At 49.8% G+C, this 14,673-nt stretch overlaps 1 protein-coding gene across 1 annotated transcript; it reads left to right on the top strand.

Annotated features, from left to right (window-relative positions):
• Positions 1-242: 242 nt before the first annotated feature.
• Positions 243-10,797, top strand: SNRNP40 (small nuclear ribonucleoprotein U5 subunit 40; the record flags this gene model as incomplete). Its single annotated transcript, XM_079546228.1, has 10 exons — positions 243-488; positions 584-713; positions 970-1,063; positions 2,485-2,650; positions 3,342-3,464; positions 4,448-4,568; positions 5,289-5,371; positions 5,803-5,864; positions 8,999-9,102; positions 10,748-10,797. The coding sequence occupies 10 exons, from the start codon at positions 243-245 to the stop codon at positions 10,795-10,797; spliced, it is 1,179 nt and encodes a 392-aa protein (XP_079402354.1).
• Positions 10,798-14,673: the final 3,876 nt, after the last annotated feature.

Raw genomic sequence — 14,673 nt, 5'->3', positions numbered from 1 at the left:
AATCAGCCAATCGAAGTGATCGATGTTATCTTGCGCCCTCCCCTTGACCTCTCCGGCGTCAGCGCGGCCAATCCGTGCAAGGAGCGCGCGTAGCTTTCAAGCGGAGTCCTTACGTCTTCTCTACGCGACGGAAGGAAGGCGGGAGGAAGGCGGGACATCCGGGAAAGCTCCTCCAATCAACGCGGCAGAAGGCCGTGCTGCTGGCCAATGGGGAGCCGGGCGGGCGCGCGCGGCCCGTGGCGATGATCGAGCAGCAGAAGCGAAAGGCCCCGGGCGGCCCCGGCCCAGGCCCTGGCCCCAGCCTAGCTCCCGGTCCCGGCCCCGGCCCAGCTCCTGGCGCTGCCCCCGGCCCTACGCCGGGTCCCGATCTCCCTCTCGTGCCCTCGGCGGCCAAGCGGCCCCGTCATGATCCACCGGCTGCTGGCGGAGGGGGCGGAGGGGGTGGAGGGGGTGGCGGGCAGCCCCCAGCCGGTGCTCTGCTACAATCGGTAGGGGCTCTGAGGGGGGCGGGAATGGAGAGGACTTTTTCCTTGTGCCCTCTGCTCCGGCTGCCCCTCACTTCTCTCCCCGTGTCCTCCCGCAGGGCCCCCCGCGCTGCTCCTCGCTGCAGGCGCCCATCATGTTGCTGTCGGGGCACGAGGGAGAGGTGTACTGCTGCAAGTTCCACCCCAACGGCAACACCCTGGCGTCTGCCGGCTTTGACAGGCTGATCCGTGAGTAGTGGGGCCGGGCTTCACTACTCTTGGTGTAAAAATAATTTGTACTTAACAAAATCTCCCACTTTCCATTGTCCTATACAAGAAATCCTGCTAACGCATCAGCCCCTTCTTTCTCATAGCCTCCCTTTAGATATGGAAAGGCTGCTCTCACATCTCCCTAGAGTCTTCTCTTTTCCAGGCTGCAGATTTCTCAATCTGAATTAGATGTATTTTCATACGCTGTTCGCTTTCCTCTCTCCTGTTTCTCTAGTGCTATGGAATGTCTATGGGGATTGTGATAACTATGCCACTCTGAAAGGACACAGCGGGGCGGTGATGGAGCTGCACTATAACACGGATGGCAGGTAAGGAGCACACTGGTAGATTTCTGCCCAATCCCCACTGTTTCGAAGGGGTGATGTTTTCTGCTGGACAGAGCCCTGCACAGCACCTCGTCATTGCTCCAGCTCAGCCAGCAGCCCTTGTGACACTTTTCCACATCAGGAGTGGTGTTTGCTCGAGGCTGAGCATTGACTCTGGAGCCACTTGTGACTTATGAATGCCTTTGGTTTCAGTCTTCAGAAATCTGAGTGCTCATGCTGATGATGTGGGAAACGCTAATTGCTTGGGGTGGGAAAGAGAGCACGTATGTGTTTTTTTATTTCAGAAGGTTCTTCCACCATTGCATCTGAACCAGGAGGTTGCTAGACTTTCCTTTTTCTCTTCCCAAAGAATCATAGAATCACTCAGGTTGGAAAAGACCTTAAAGATCGTTGAGTCCAACCACAACCTAACCATGCTACCCTAAATAACAACCCTCCACTAAATCATGTCCCTGAGCACCACATCCAAATGGTTTTTAAACACACCCAGGGATGGTGACTCAGCCACCTCCCTGGGCAGCCCATTGCAGTGCTTAACAACCCTTTCTGTAAAGGTTTTTCCTGATATCCAACCTAAACTTACCCTGGCACAACTTGAGGCCATTCCCCCTCGTCCTGTCACCAGTGAGAAGAGACCAACCCTGCTCTGCTGTTGTCACCTTTCAGGTATTGGAAGAGAGCAATAAGGTCTGCCCTCAGCCTCCTTCTCCCCAGACCAAACAGCCCCAGTTCCATCACAGACCGTGTCTGAGGAGTCAGAAATCCTATCTATAATTTTAAATAGAAGTGGGGTTTGGTGAAAGCACCTCTAGTGTACTTGTTCTACTGTCAGTCGGCAGACATTAGTCTTTGCACCTTTAGGCATAGTTCTTAATAGTACTGGGGCCAATTTCATTTAATGTTTTTATCAGATCTTCATTAGATCCTGATGGAGAGTTTGAGTACACCGTCAGGAAACTAGCAGGTGACACCATGTTGGGCTGCAGTGTTGCAGATGGATCTGGGTAGGCTGAGTTGATGGTCTGAGTCCAGTCACATGACATTCAACAAAGCTGAATGCTGCACTTGGGTCACAACAATGCAGTGGTAGAGGCTCAGGGAGAGTGGCTGGAGGGGTGTCCTGTGGGAAAGGATCTGGACAGTTGTAGAGAGCAGCCCCTTTTCCTCCAAACGAAACAACTCAGTTTCCCTCAGCAGCTGTAGCAAGAAAGATGGCTGTAGCAAGAAGGATGTCAGTCTCACTTTTTCAGGTAACAGGACATGATCTTTTCAACCAAAATGAGTGTCTGATTCAGTGGCTCCCACTTAATATTTCAAGCTGCGGCCTCACGTCTGTAGAGTAAGAAAGTGGGTTGGAGAAATGCTTCTGACATTGAGAGTCTCACAGTGGTTCTTCTCCACAGCATGCTCTTCTCAGCATCTACAGACAAGACTGTGGCTGTGTGGGACAGTGAGACTGGAGAGAGAGTGAAGAGGCTAAAGGGCCACACCTCGTTTGTGAACTCCTGCTACCCAGCAAGGCGAGGGCCTCAACTCGTCTGTACGGGCAGTGATGATGGGACGGTGAAGGTCAGTATGTGGAGGCTGTCTACAGTGAAAATAAGATAGGATCTCCAAGAACATAACATGTTCCTTTCCATTTAAATTGGGGGAATTCACCTTTTAGTAACTCTCATAGATTTTTATCAACAAATTTTGATTCCAGAAAAGAAATTCAGTCAATCCTCCTGTAAGTTTTTAGATGGAGGTTAAAAAAATTAATCCACTCAGTTGCACTTCTTCTGTTGAACAATGTTAATCAAACAAGTGGAAGGCAAGCAGTTACTGAAATCTTTTATTCAACTGCCTTTTTCCCTCCTATTTTTCCTTAAGACTGGGGAATTCCTGTGTTTTAGCAGCAGCAGACTTTTACTGTGGTTTTTGTAAAAATCCTTTGAGGTGTGAAAGAGTGGATTTTAGTAGAGTGGTCTGAGTCTGCAAAAGAGACTTTTGCGAGAAGAGAGATTTTTCCCCAGAGGGTGGTGAGGCACTGGAACAGGTTGCCCAAGGAGGCTGTGGATGCCCCATCCCTGCAGGCATTCCAGGCCAGGCTGGATGTGGCTCTGGGCAGCCTGGGCTGCTGGTTGGCGACCTGCACACAGCAGGGGGTTGGAACTGGATGAGCACTGTGCTCCTTTGCAGCCCAGGCCATTCTATGGTTCTATGAAAGCACGTGTGCAACTCCCTACATGTAAGTTTTACCACCACAATGTCTTTTCAGCTGTGGGATATCAGAAAAAAAGCTGCTGTCCAGACATTTCAGAACACCTACCAGGTCTTGGCTGTAACTTTCAATGACACCAGTGATCAGATCATATCTGGGGGCATTGACAACGATATTAAGGTATGACGCTTGTGTCCTCGTGTGTCTTTCCAACCATGCTCACCTTTTCCATCCCATCAATATTTACTTAGCAGCATGCAAAATGCCCCATTGGTCAAGAACAAATGTGGAAGACTATTGGTTAATTTTACTGTCACAAGAACTGCACTGATCCACAGTGTCCAACCTCTCTCTTGATCTGAGGCCAACAAGCTGAGGTAGTTGTCCCAGGGCTGTCTGCCATGTGACTGGCCACACGTCCCAGTGCTGCTGTCACACACTGCCACTGATATGGTATGCACGCTGGCAGCTGGTGCTCCTCACAGAGGCACTAGAGCCGTATATGAGGTAGGCTAAAGAAAAATTGGTGACACATCCACATTCTCTGACCTCTGCTTCGATAACTTGTCACCTGCTACTGAGGAAAGTTCTTATTTAAGAGCACTCTCAGTGTTTCATTCATTTTGTAGCTGAGATTCTCCTGATAGCTTCACAGTTCAGTCAGTCTTACTGTCTCTTTAGCCTCAGTCTCCAGTCTTACCTAGGCATGCGGAGCACATTCTTGTCAGAGGGCCACCACTAAGTGTAGCACTGAAATGGTATCTGTTCTGATTGCCCTCTGAATGGCAGTAACTCTTAGAGAAAAAGCAGTGTGAGGTTGAACAGCTGCTTCTCTGTGCCATGGGTCAGTGGAATTCGGGAACTGAGGGAGCTAGGCCAGATTGAAAGGGAATTCTGCATACATAAGCTGCTGAAATTTCATTGTTTTCTGCTGTTGTGGTTGGACGTGTTAGGTAAGAAATAGAGAAAAAAAATTGCCCTTTAGAGGACAATACATAACATTATAGCCTTATACTTCAGCCATTCAGACCTCACCCAACTGAAACTGAAAACTGATTTCATCAGATGGCTGATCAGTAACTGCATGAAATGGTTTGGAAAGAGCGTTGCTGAGAGTCTTTTCTGCCCTTTCTAAGCCACAATCTTGTGTCTGTGTCTGAAAGGTGTGGGACCTTCGCCAGAACAAGCTGACGTACACCATGAGGGGGCATGCAGACTCAGTGACAGGCCTCAGCCTGAGTTCAGAAGGCTCCTACCTGCTCTCTAACGCAATGGATAACACAGGTACATCCTACCAAATGTGACAGCACAGCTGTGCAGACAGCTGTCAGCCCCTGCTTTTGAAGAGCTGTGTGTGGCATCTTGGAAAGGAACATCTGAAATTGGTCAGTGTGCTAAAAAGGGAGAACCAGGTGAAAAGATGGGCAGAACACAGGCTGGGTGTGCAGAGAAAACTTCAGTTCTCTTTGTTAGAACCGTGACAGTTGCAGAGAGGGAGCAGAAGAAAGGTTTGTTACGTCTCCCAAAGAGTGATGAGCACACAGGCTGTGGCACAAGTTATTTGCACAGGCAGTTGAACATAATCTTGGTCTGGCTTTTGTCAGTGGTTCGGCTGCTTCCCTGCAGCAGGGAATGACTGTGCTGTTTCCATCTCCCACGTATGGGTGCTCAGCGAAGCTGATCTGATTGGAAGTGTGATCATGAAGTGTGTTAGAATAAAGCAGATGCTCATGTAAGGAGACAGTGGCTCGTCTGTGTAATAGTTGTTTTGGATTTTTCTCCTCCTGTTGGCAATGGTCTTAGGAATTACAAATTGCTGCATTTGTCCTTTCATATCGCAGCTTCCTGCAGCGGGAAAGCTGTTGGTTTAGTTGGTTTCCTTTAGCTTCTGAGGAAACACGAGCATGAAAAGAACAAGGAATGTGACCAGACCTTTGGTCGTCTGCAGCTGATCCTGCCCCCTGCCTTGCTATCTCCAGCTGATTGCTGGCTGCTCTCTTGCAGTTCGCATCTGGGACGTGCGACCGTTTGCCCCAAAAGAGAGATGTGTGAAGATTTTCCAGGGGAACGTGCATAATTTTGAAAAGGTGAGTGTATTGCAGGCTGAAACACTGGTGTTCATGCAATGCTGCAGCCGTCTGTTAACTTCTCTGTAAATTGTTTTTTAAGTTCAAGTTTAAACCAGTGAGGCTTTAATAAGGACTCAAAGGAAGATTAATGCAAAGTGAGATTCCAATTAAAGCTGTAGTAACAAAATTTCTTTGCTCAGTTTGCTGTAATTAGCTGTAAATTAAGTATTTTCTACACTTACTATCTACATTGTGTAAAATAGCAAGGCGATGGATGTTTCCAGCAATAAAATAAAACCTGTCATTACTTTCTAATCTTTTGAAGAGGGATCATTAAAGTAGTGCTCGTGATATTTAAAGTCTCGTGGCAATTTTACTTGAAGTGGAAGGGAAAAGCTGAATCTTCTTTGGAAATCGAACTGTGCCTATTTTTTTTATTGTTGTTTTAGAATCTTTTGAGGTGCTCCTGGTCTCCAGATGGGAGTAAGATAGCAGGGGGATCTGCTGACAGGTGAGTTATCACCGTGTTTCTCTGTTACTTTCAATCCCAAACTACGTTTGCAATCACTCCTGAAACGAGCTGGATCATCTCTAAAATTAATATGAAGAGCCAGAGTTGTGCATGGAGGTGTGAAGACCCAGACAACCCCCTGTGGTAATCTGTGAGCATTGTCTGCAGCAGTGATAGCAACAATGTGTTCAGATTGCATCAGTGGAGAAGCACTGTATGGTTGTAAAATCCTTATTGCTGTTGTCAGAAACCTTCTAGAGAGCTCCGTTTCTGCCTGTGTTCAGTCACTGCGTCCAACGGATGGACAAGCAGATGACAGGAGCAGCACATGAGGTCTCTTGCAGTCGTAGCAGCAGACTCTTGTGAGACTTTTCTAAAGGCAGAGATTCTGGCAGATTGCTGCAGAGTGCTGGATTGGTGCTGATAATGACCACGAGTATCAGAGCTACCAGGTAGCACCAGTGCTGTTCCGAGGATCGTTTGTGATCCTTACTTTAATTAACAGATGTGAAGAAATTAAGTTGTCGCTAAATTAGCACGTGCCTGACGTGTTTAAATGAGAGATTCTGCAGACTGGGGTAACCAAAGGGTCAAGTGGGCAGGGGGAGGAGGGCAGCAGGTCCCTGCCAGGCACTGAAGGTTGCCATGAAGAATACCAACGTGCTGGAGCAGATCCAGGGCCGCTCTCAGTGACATGGAGACAAGAATTCCTGCAGGCCAGAGTCCAAGGCATGGAACAGCAGTAATCAGCAAATTAATGAGTTTCTGATAGACGACAGGGAGAGCTTTAGCTCTTACAGAGCAGATACAGTGGGGCCAGCTGTCACAGCTGAGACGTGACCCTTCTTTCCAGTCCCACTGGGCTGCAGCAGCAGAGCACGTGGTTAGGAATAGCTGTGCCTCTGTGGCCAGTCCCAATGTGGGCAGCCTGACACGGTGAAGTGGGGCTGGAAATATTAGGCCACGAGGTTAGTTCTGCAGATGCTGATGTAGCTGTGTGGTTTGAGAGCAACTTTGCTGTGAAATTCGTGATGAGGAGCACACAGCCAGGTGTTGGATGAGGCCACTCAGATCTTCCTGCTATCTCTGAGTTTTTAAGCTTTTTTGGTTTTGTTTTGTAATTATTTTTTTGAGAAGGAGCATCTGCTGGGAAAGCAAAGCAAGATTAAAAATTTCCATTTGTCTGCATAAAAGATAATTCCCCACTGGTTGCTGTATTGCTCTGCATTATGTGGAGTATGTGTGACAATTATCTGACTTTTTTTTTTCACTGTGAGCCTTTCAGAAGGGTTATTGTAAAATCAGCTGCTTAATGCTTTCCTGCTTTGCCATACCAAAGAAAAAACATTGCAGCAGAATTCTGTAGTGAAAGTGCCTGATATGATTCTTGCCTGCTGGATAATAGCAATAGCTGTGCTTGAAGAAATGCTGCTTTAAATGATATTCATGACTCAAGTGGGATGCTCCATTTTTTTTTTTTTTCCTTTTCACATCCTTTAAGAAAATAACATAAAGAATGCCTCTGAAAAAGTCTCTGTTGGCATCCAGTGTCCTCTCTGCTTAGCCAGCAAGGATCATAAAAGATTCAGTGCTTTTTGGGGCAGAAAAGAAGTTAATTGCTGTTTCAACCAAGAAACAGAAGTTTTTCTGTTTCAACTAAGAGATGGTTTTTGCAATTAGAGGCCTGATGTAAAACCAACCATTGGTCTTCATGAGGTGTGCAAAGCATTGTCAAAGGGAAAGAGCAGCTGGTGGTGGCACTTGGTGCTGGAGGCACTGCATAAGCCTGGAGTGGCCCCGCTTTGGATTCAGAGCCTGGGTTGTGTGCAGGGATGTACAAGGGCCGTTGGTCCTGAGCACGTTTCAGCTCACGCAGCTGGGATGTACTGATCACAGTGGCATTTGCAGCAGCCTTCCTTTGGAGGAACGTGGCTGCAGGTCACTTTTACATGTGTTCTCCTCTTGCCTGCTGTCCCTCGTTGCCCTCACCCTCTGCAGCATCCCCTGTGAGCAGCCACGCTGATGTCTCTGAAGCACGTGTGTGGCAGAGCTGCTCTCCACACTGAACTCCACCAATTACTGCTCTGCCATTTTCCTCTTCTGCCCCCTGACAGATTTTATTTCAGATGCCACTCACTTATCTAAGGAGCAAAACGAGAAGGCAGGAGGAGCGTAATGCAGAACTGGCGGCTTTCCCAAGCCACTGATTTTTTTTCTGAAGAGCTGAGAACCTGTAACAAATGACATTCCAGGTTAAGATTGGGAGGGGGGCCGAGCAGGTGGAATGCAGCATCGTTTTGCCTGGCTGTGGTCTCCATATCCGAGGTCTGGGCATCGCTTTGTGGACGGGCATAGTGACGGACAGCAGGAACGTGGTAGGGCAGGCTGTGTTCTGCAGCACAGAGGCGCCTTTTCTCTCCCATTTGGAGACTGTAAGGATAGTCTGAATGCTGCCTGGTGCCAGCAGTTTATTTCTGACCCGCTGCACTTGCAGTGCTGTCGGTGCTGTCCTTCAGCCAAGGTGAGGCAGGCGGGCAGGACCTGCAGCAGTGCAGCATGGCGACCCGCAGGAGATTAATCCAAGGGCTGCATGCAATCTGATCGGCCCCTAATAAATGCTGCCAAGTGAATGATGACTTCAGTGGCGTCGCAGGAAGAAATCCATATATAAAGGTTGTTGACTGGGAGGGGTTGTGCTATGGCAGGGACTGGGGGGGAGCACCCAGACTCCTCCTCACTGCTTGCCTGCCAGCCTGAACTGAGAGTCCTTATGGTGCTTGCAGGGAGGTGTTTGCAAGAGGAAGAGTCGTTCTGATGCTCCATGTGTCTCTGAGCCCACTGTGTTGCTGTTGTGCTGGGGGTCTCCGTGGCCTCATCAATCTCAGTGCTGCAGTGCTGAGACAGCAGAGAGGCTTTTAACGCAGAGCTGGCACGTCAGCTCCTACCTGCTCAGACCTTTGCTCCTTTTAATTCAGCAGTGCAGCGTTTTGCTCCTGAAGGCTCCTTGTTTATCCATGCTAACAGCTGTGGTTATTACAGCCTGGGTGGTGAACCGTTGCAGGAAGCAGCCGTTGGTGTGGGAGGCACCTACTCTCCCTTTACAAATGCTTGCTCTCATAATGACTGTCTTGTAGGTTTGTCTATGTGTGGGACACCACATCCAGGAGGATTCTGTACAAGCTGCCAGGCCACGCGGGGTCGGTGAACGAACTGGCTTTCCATCCAGAGGAACCTATCAGTAAGTCCTCCCCAGATCAAGTCAGCTGGGGAAACAGATTCAGAGCCGGCTGGATGCTGGTCTTCCATAAAACAGCACAAATAGTGTTGGTGGCCCTGACCCCAAGTATTGAACCGGGGGAAAGAAGTCCACTGCAGCCTGGAGCCAAGCCCTGGGCTGAGCAGCGGGGCTCTGCTTATGGGCCTGGTGACCAGCAGTGCTGTGGAGGTCTGGCCATGAGCTGCAGGTGGCTGTGAGCTACTGCTTCTGCCCAGAGGCCACGGGAAAAGATTTTTGATACTTGGGTTTGGTATAACCATGTATTTGCTGACCACATGATAACAGTTAGAGAAGCCTAGAGGCATGTCCCCAGCACAGGGCCTCTGCCTTTCCCAGAAGCTACAGGGGACAAACGAGGCTCTTTGAGCAGAGATTTCAGTCATCATCCCAGAAGTTCTGCTCCAGGGCAAAGGTGTGGCACTGCATATCAGTGGTGGGTGAGAAAATGCAGCTGGTGGCTTTCTCAGTACAGCCACAATGCCATGGCTGAGACCAGACTTGGTGTCAGTTTCTTAGCACTGTTTGTGGCCCTAGGAGGACCACGGGGCACTGTTTGTTTCTATGGAAACACTCACACCATCAGCCAGGTCATCACACTGCTTCAGCCAAAAACTGACACGAGGCAACCCCGGAGGGAAGCTGAGAGCTCAGTGGTGCTGAGCATGACAGTGTGCAGCAGCCTGGGGGTGGAGATTCGGGGCAGTGAATTATGGGTTTGTTCCTTGGTTATTCATTGCTCTGTCTTCAGATCAGAGACTGTGCTGGAAGAGCAGAGCCATCTTTCCGCTTTGGAGCGGGTTGTTCGTAATTGTGTTCTGCTGAGCTTCTCTTTGAGCATCAATCACTCGTCTGAAAGTAAAAATTAAAAACCTACCCAGTCGTGGCACGCGAGCCCTGCAGCTGATTCCTGTTAACGTCTGGGAACGCTGATCCTGTAGCTCACTCCACCCATCTCCCGTTCTGCATCTGCATGGGGGGCAACGCCGAGCCAGGCGACAGACGTTGGTCTGCAAGCTTCGTGCCAACCCCCCCCACACACATCTCACAGACTTGAATGAAATAGCTGCCAGGTCAAGAACAGAGCTCTGATGGAGTCGTCGTCACCCTTAACACTTGTGCTTTCCATGCACTCAGCAGCCTTTTAGCCCCTCTGCATCAGGGCTGTTCTGGCTGAGCGCAGCTGCGTTCTGCTTCTGTTCTGACAGCAGCGTGGCCAGGCTTTTCCAGCCAGCCTCTGCCCTCTAGTGGCACGCGGTCCCAGTGGCCGTGCCTGTTCACAGTCTGAATGCTCCTTGCAAGCAAAATAACATTGCAGGATATTTGAGAGCATTACCAGCGTGTTTATGTGTCTCTCTTTAGTGTTTTAATGCTCAGACATTACAGGCAGCATGCCTTTATGTCTGTCTTGGGGCAGGGGAATGGCAGCCAGAGCTCTACGTGCTTGCTGCTGTGCTGCGTGTGCTGAAATGTCAGTGGTAATCCCATGAAGCGTTTTTGGGGAGCAGATGAGATCCGGCTTTAGAGATAACTTACAGCCAGCAGCTAAATCCACGGTGTGTCATCAGCAGAGGTTTCAAACTGATTTTTGTGTTCCTCTCTCCTGCAGTACTCTCTGCATCCAGTGACAAGAGGTTGTATATGGGGGAGATCCAGTGAAGCTGAGAAGATGCTGTGATTTGTGCCCTTGAAGTCTCTGGTTTACAGAAATAGGATTGACTTTTGCTGGTGCCAGCCCCCTCACACTCGTGGTAATGGGAAAACACTGAAGCAGCTTGATGAGACATCACAGGCTGCAGTGTCTGCATGGCCCTGCTGTGCAGCCTGGGCTTTTTCCCCTTTTGGGGAAGAAGGAAAACTTAGAATTGAATTGGTTTTGAATTTGGCTGTACAGCGGGCTGCTAAACCCTTACCCAGATCACTTGAAATTTGTGTAATTTGTTTAAATTCCATTTGTGGCTTGTATATTCCCTGTCCGGTTTCTCTTGGTTGTTTTTATATGGTCAAACTGAAATAGACACCTTTTTACAAGAACTGTGTGGATGGAATTTATTGTTCTGCTTTACTTTTCTACTGTACAATACTAAATCAAAGCCCTCACTCGTATATAACCCAGGGAAAACGTATACTTGAACTTCAGAAGAGCAGCTTTATTTTTTATTCATGGCAATAAAAATGACCACACTGGAAATAATTGTCAGACTACTGCTGAATTCTATTTTCTTGTTTTGAGTAGAGTCAGCCTTCTGCTATAAATAAATGTAAAAGGAATGAGTTCAGGACTCAGCAGAGCAGGAGCTGGGTTGGTTGCACATCCCCTGTTGCATCGCAGGCTGGCTGGGATGTGGCAGGTTGTCAGGCAGGTTGGGTGCACGTTGCTTATCTACCATCAAGATTTGGGATAGGAGAAAACAATTTCCCTTCCAGCAATTTAAGCTCCTTCCCTGCTGGCTTATCCCCACCATTCCATGGTCAGGTCTGTGCCCCACAGGTTTCTGTTCTGAACGTGTCCACCCCAGTTTCTTGCCCAGTTTTTCCCCTCTTTTTCCCCCTTTGCTGCCATAGCTCAGATTGTGTCAGGTGTTGCTCACCTCTCGCTGGTTCCCTGTCCTGTCCTGGAGGAGGGCTGCACGTTGGGTGGGATGATGAACCTGTGATCCTCCCACTCCAGGACTGTTCTGTGCAGTCGTGGTGTGTTTGATCAGGAGGATTCTGCTGCAGCCATAAGGAGGTATTTAAGAGGTGGAAAATTATTGCAGTTCACACAGTACAATGGGAAGAAGTTCCTCTGACTGCATTTCTTGTCCCTGTTCTTACTGTGGAGAGAAGGGAAAAGCTGGAGGATAGTGCACTTGAGGCTGGAAAGGATGGAGAAGCTTTAAAGGAGGGTGAGAAGTGTGGCTGCCCTTCCCGAGGAGGCAGAGCGGACGTGGGGTGACACTGCTTTGTCACTGTCACCTGGAATGGTTCCTGTCCTGGTGCTGTGTCCTTGTTTTAGGGATGCAGGAAATCTGTGCCTGCTTCATTCACTGCCCAGCCCCGCAGCTGGGCTGACGGATTCGAGCACCAGTTCTGCACTGAGTAGAGCCCCAGCTTCAAATCCAGTGAGGATCAGCTCCTTGCGACGCCCAGCAGGAGCAGCAGGTGCCATCAGTCCGTACCAACACAGAGGAGCTGCACCTGTGGCACTGCTGCTCACCAGGACGCCGCGTTGGCAAAGCTGCTGCTGCCCAGCCTGCAGCCTGCCCTGCACCGGGACCCCGCTGAGGTTGGGGCTGACAGGTGGGGTGAGGAGGAGGATGGTGCAGACGGGGGAGGACCTGTCACCAGATGGTGGTGAATGGATGCATCGAATGCAAACAAATCACCCTCCAGCTGAAGAGCCAAGCAGAGAGAGCTGGAGGCAGGGGGAAGATTTATTTTTAATTCTGCGGAGTGTTAAATAACACGGCCTGGAATGCATGTGAATGAGAGCAGGGGGCCTGGCTGGGAGTGCCAGATCTCAGGCCAGCTCCTGTGCCCTGGGATGGGGCTGCCTGGCCAGGAGCAGACAGGCACATGCACGTGGTGCTTTGTGGGCCCTATTATAATCCTTGAGGGTTTGTTTCATCTGAATGTATGCCCAAATGTCTGAGGGAAGAGACTGAGGGTCTGGCTGGTGGTGACAAGATAGTAACTGCTCGATTTCCTGACTTGTGTTTGTTTAAAGGAGGAAAAAAGGGTGCTTTCTTTCCTTAGTTAGCAAAGGAGGAGCCTGAGGTGAAGCTGTAGAGAGGCGTCCTCCTGCATCCCCCAGTCACCTGGGAATGGCCAGCCTTAAACCCACCTTGGTGTGAATGAAGGATGCAGCCAAGGCTCTGGCTTTTCCTGCACAAAGGAAAAGGAAATGAGGAAAAAAGCAGAGGTGTGAGCGTGCCTGGTGTGCCTTGCAGGTGGGCTGTGATGCTGCACTCTGGGGTCTGGCAGCACCCTGGGATGCCCAGTCCCACCTGGTGGCTGTGACTATGAGATGCTCAGCAGCTCAGTGCATCAGTGCTGGCATCCATGCAGCTGTAACCCAGATCAGGAGAATGATCTGGATTAACACTAATCCCCCCACCCCAAGGAGAGCAAGCCCTGCTGTGGGGCCGGATTGCTTTCAGGGCATCTCCTCCCTAAATAGACCAAGAGAGCCCAGCAGTGCCACCCCAACACGAGCACACTGACTGCAGCAGTGAGCTTTCTTCTCTCCTGCATCCCTGGAGAGAGCTGGAAGCTGATTTAGGAGCAGCACCCACCTGCTGGTAATGGGACACGTGCTCAGTGAGCTGTGACCGGCCCCGTCCTTGCAATTTGTGGATTTAATCTAATTTGCTCAGGGGGTTGGAAGGGTGGTGAGCGAACACAGATCCCGGCAGTTAACAGCTCCCGGGGGGGCACTGGGAGCTGAGTTTCATGCTCTGCAGAGCCAAATTCCTGCAGCAGGAGCACAGCCACAGCTCCACGCTGCCACCACAGGGGTTCAGCCCCCCAGGCTCAGTGCTGGCCCTGGGGTACAGCCATAGGAAATCCTTTGTGCAGGGGGCTTGCTGCCAAGCTGAGCCCTTGATGTGCAGCATGCACGCATCCGTGCACGCACTGCGTGTACACACATGCACACACATATATGTACACGCGCACATGCGTGTACGCACACATGCCTGCATACCAACACTTGCAGACGTTTTCACTGGAGCAGTGTGAGCTCCAGGGCGCACAGCAGCAAGCCATTAAAGGCATAATCCGAGCACGGAGAAAATTGTTTTCTTAAACAGGTTTATTCCTCCAAGGGACGTCTTTGCTTGAGAGATTTCCTCTATAAATTAAATCTGTCCCATGATCCAGATCAACGGCTGCGAGCCCCACAGCACTGCGTGGCTCTGGTCCCCACTCTGGTCCTTATGCCATGCCACCTTTTGGAGCACAGAGCCCCTGGATGGGGGCTGGGGCACAGGCTGGGATCCTGCAGGGCACAGTGTGGGCAGCCCAGCCCTGCTCTGTCGTCCCCCCCACCCCCCGCCCTGTTTGCTGCCCCATCCCTCCTCCAACCCCTTCCACACCTTTTCCCATTGCTGCTCCTAATGAATTTTGGTAGCGATAGTTTCTAAAAGAATAGAAAACAATTATTTGCTCTGTTGGGGGATTAGATGATATTTAGTCTCTATTTAATAGAAAACTAATTAAATTACATGAGAAACTGAATAGAATTTTTTTGTTAATTATGAATTTTGCAAGCTACAAAGGCTAAATGATGATGGATTCTGTAATCTGCCGTGCTTTTAGCTAGACACTGAGATAAGATGACAGCTGAGAAAGAATGGGAAGAATGCATTTTAATTTCTATATCGATTCAATAACAGCTGGCTGAACAGCGATCCATTAATGGTGATCTGCAGGAGCTGACGTTGACTGGCAGGCTGACGGCTAATTATGTGAAAATTGGGGACACAGTGGTTAAACAGATGTGTGTGTGCTCCTGGAGGAGGCTGGGGAAGTGCTGGTGCCCTGTGTGCTGGC

This window comes from Tetrao urogallus (genome assembly GCF_951394365.1).
Source record: "Tetrao urogallus genome assembly, chromosome: 23".
Classification (NCBI taxonomy): Eukaryota; Metazoa; Chordata; class Aves; order Galliformes; family Phasianidae; genus Tetrao; species Tetrao urogallus.
Note: the sequence above shows the minus strand (reverse complement) of the source record. Positions and strands in the feature narration are given on the sequence as shown.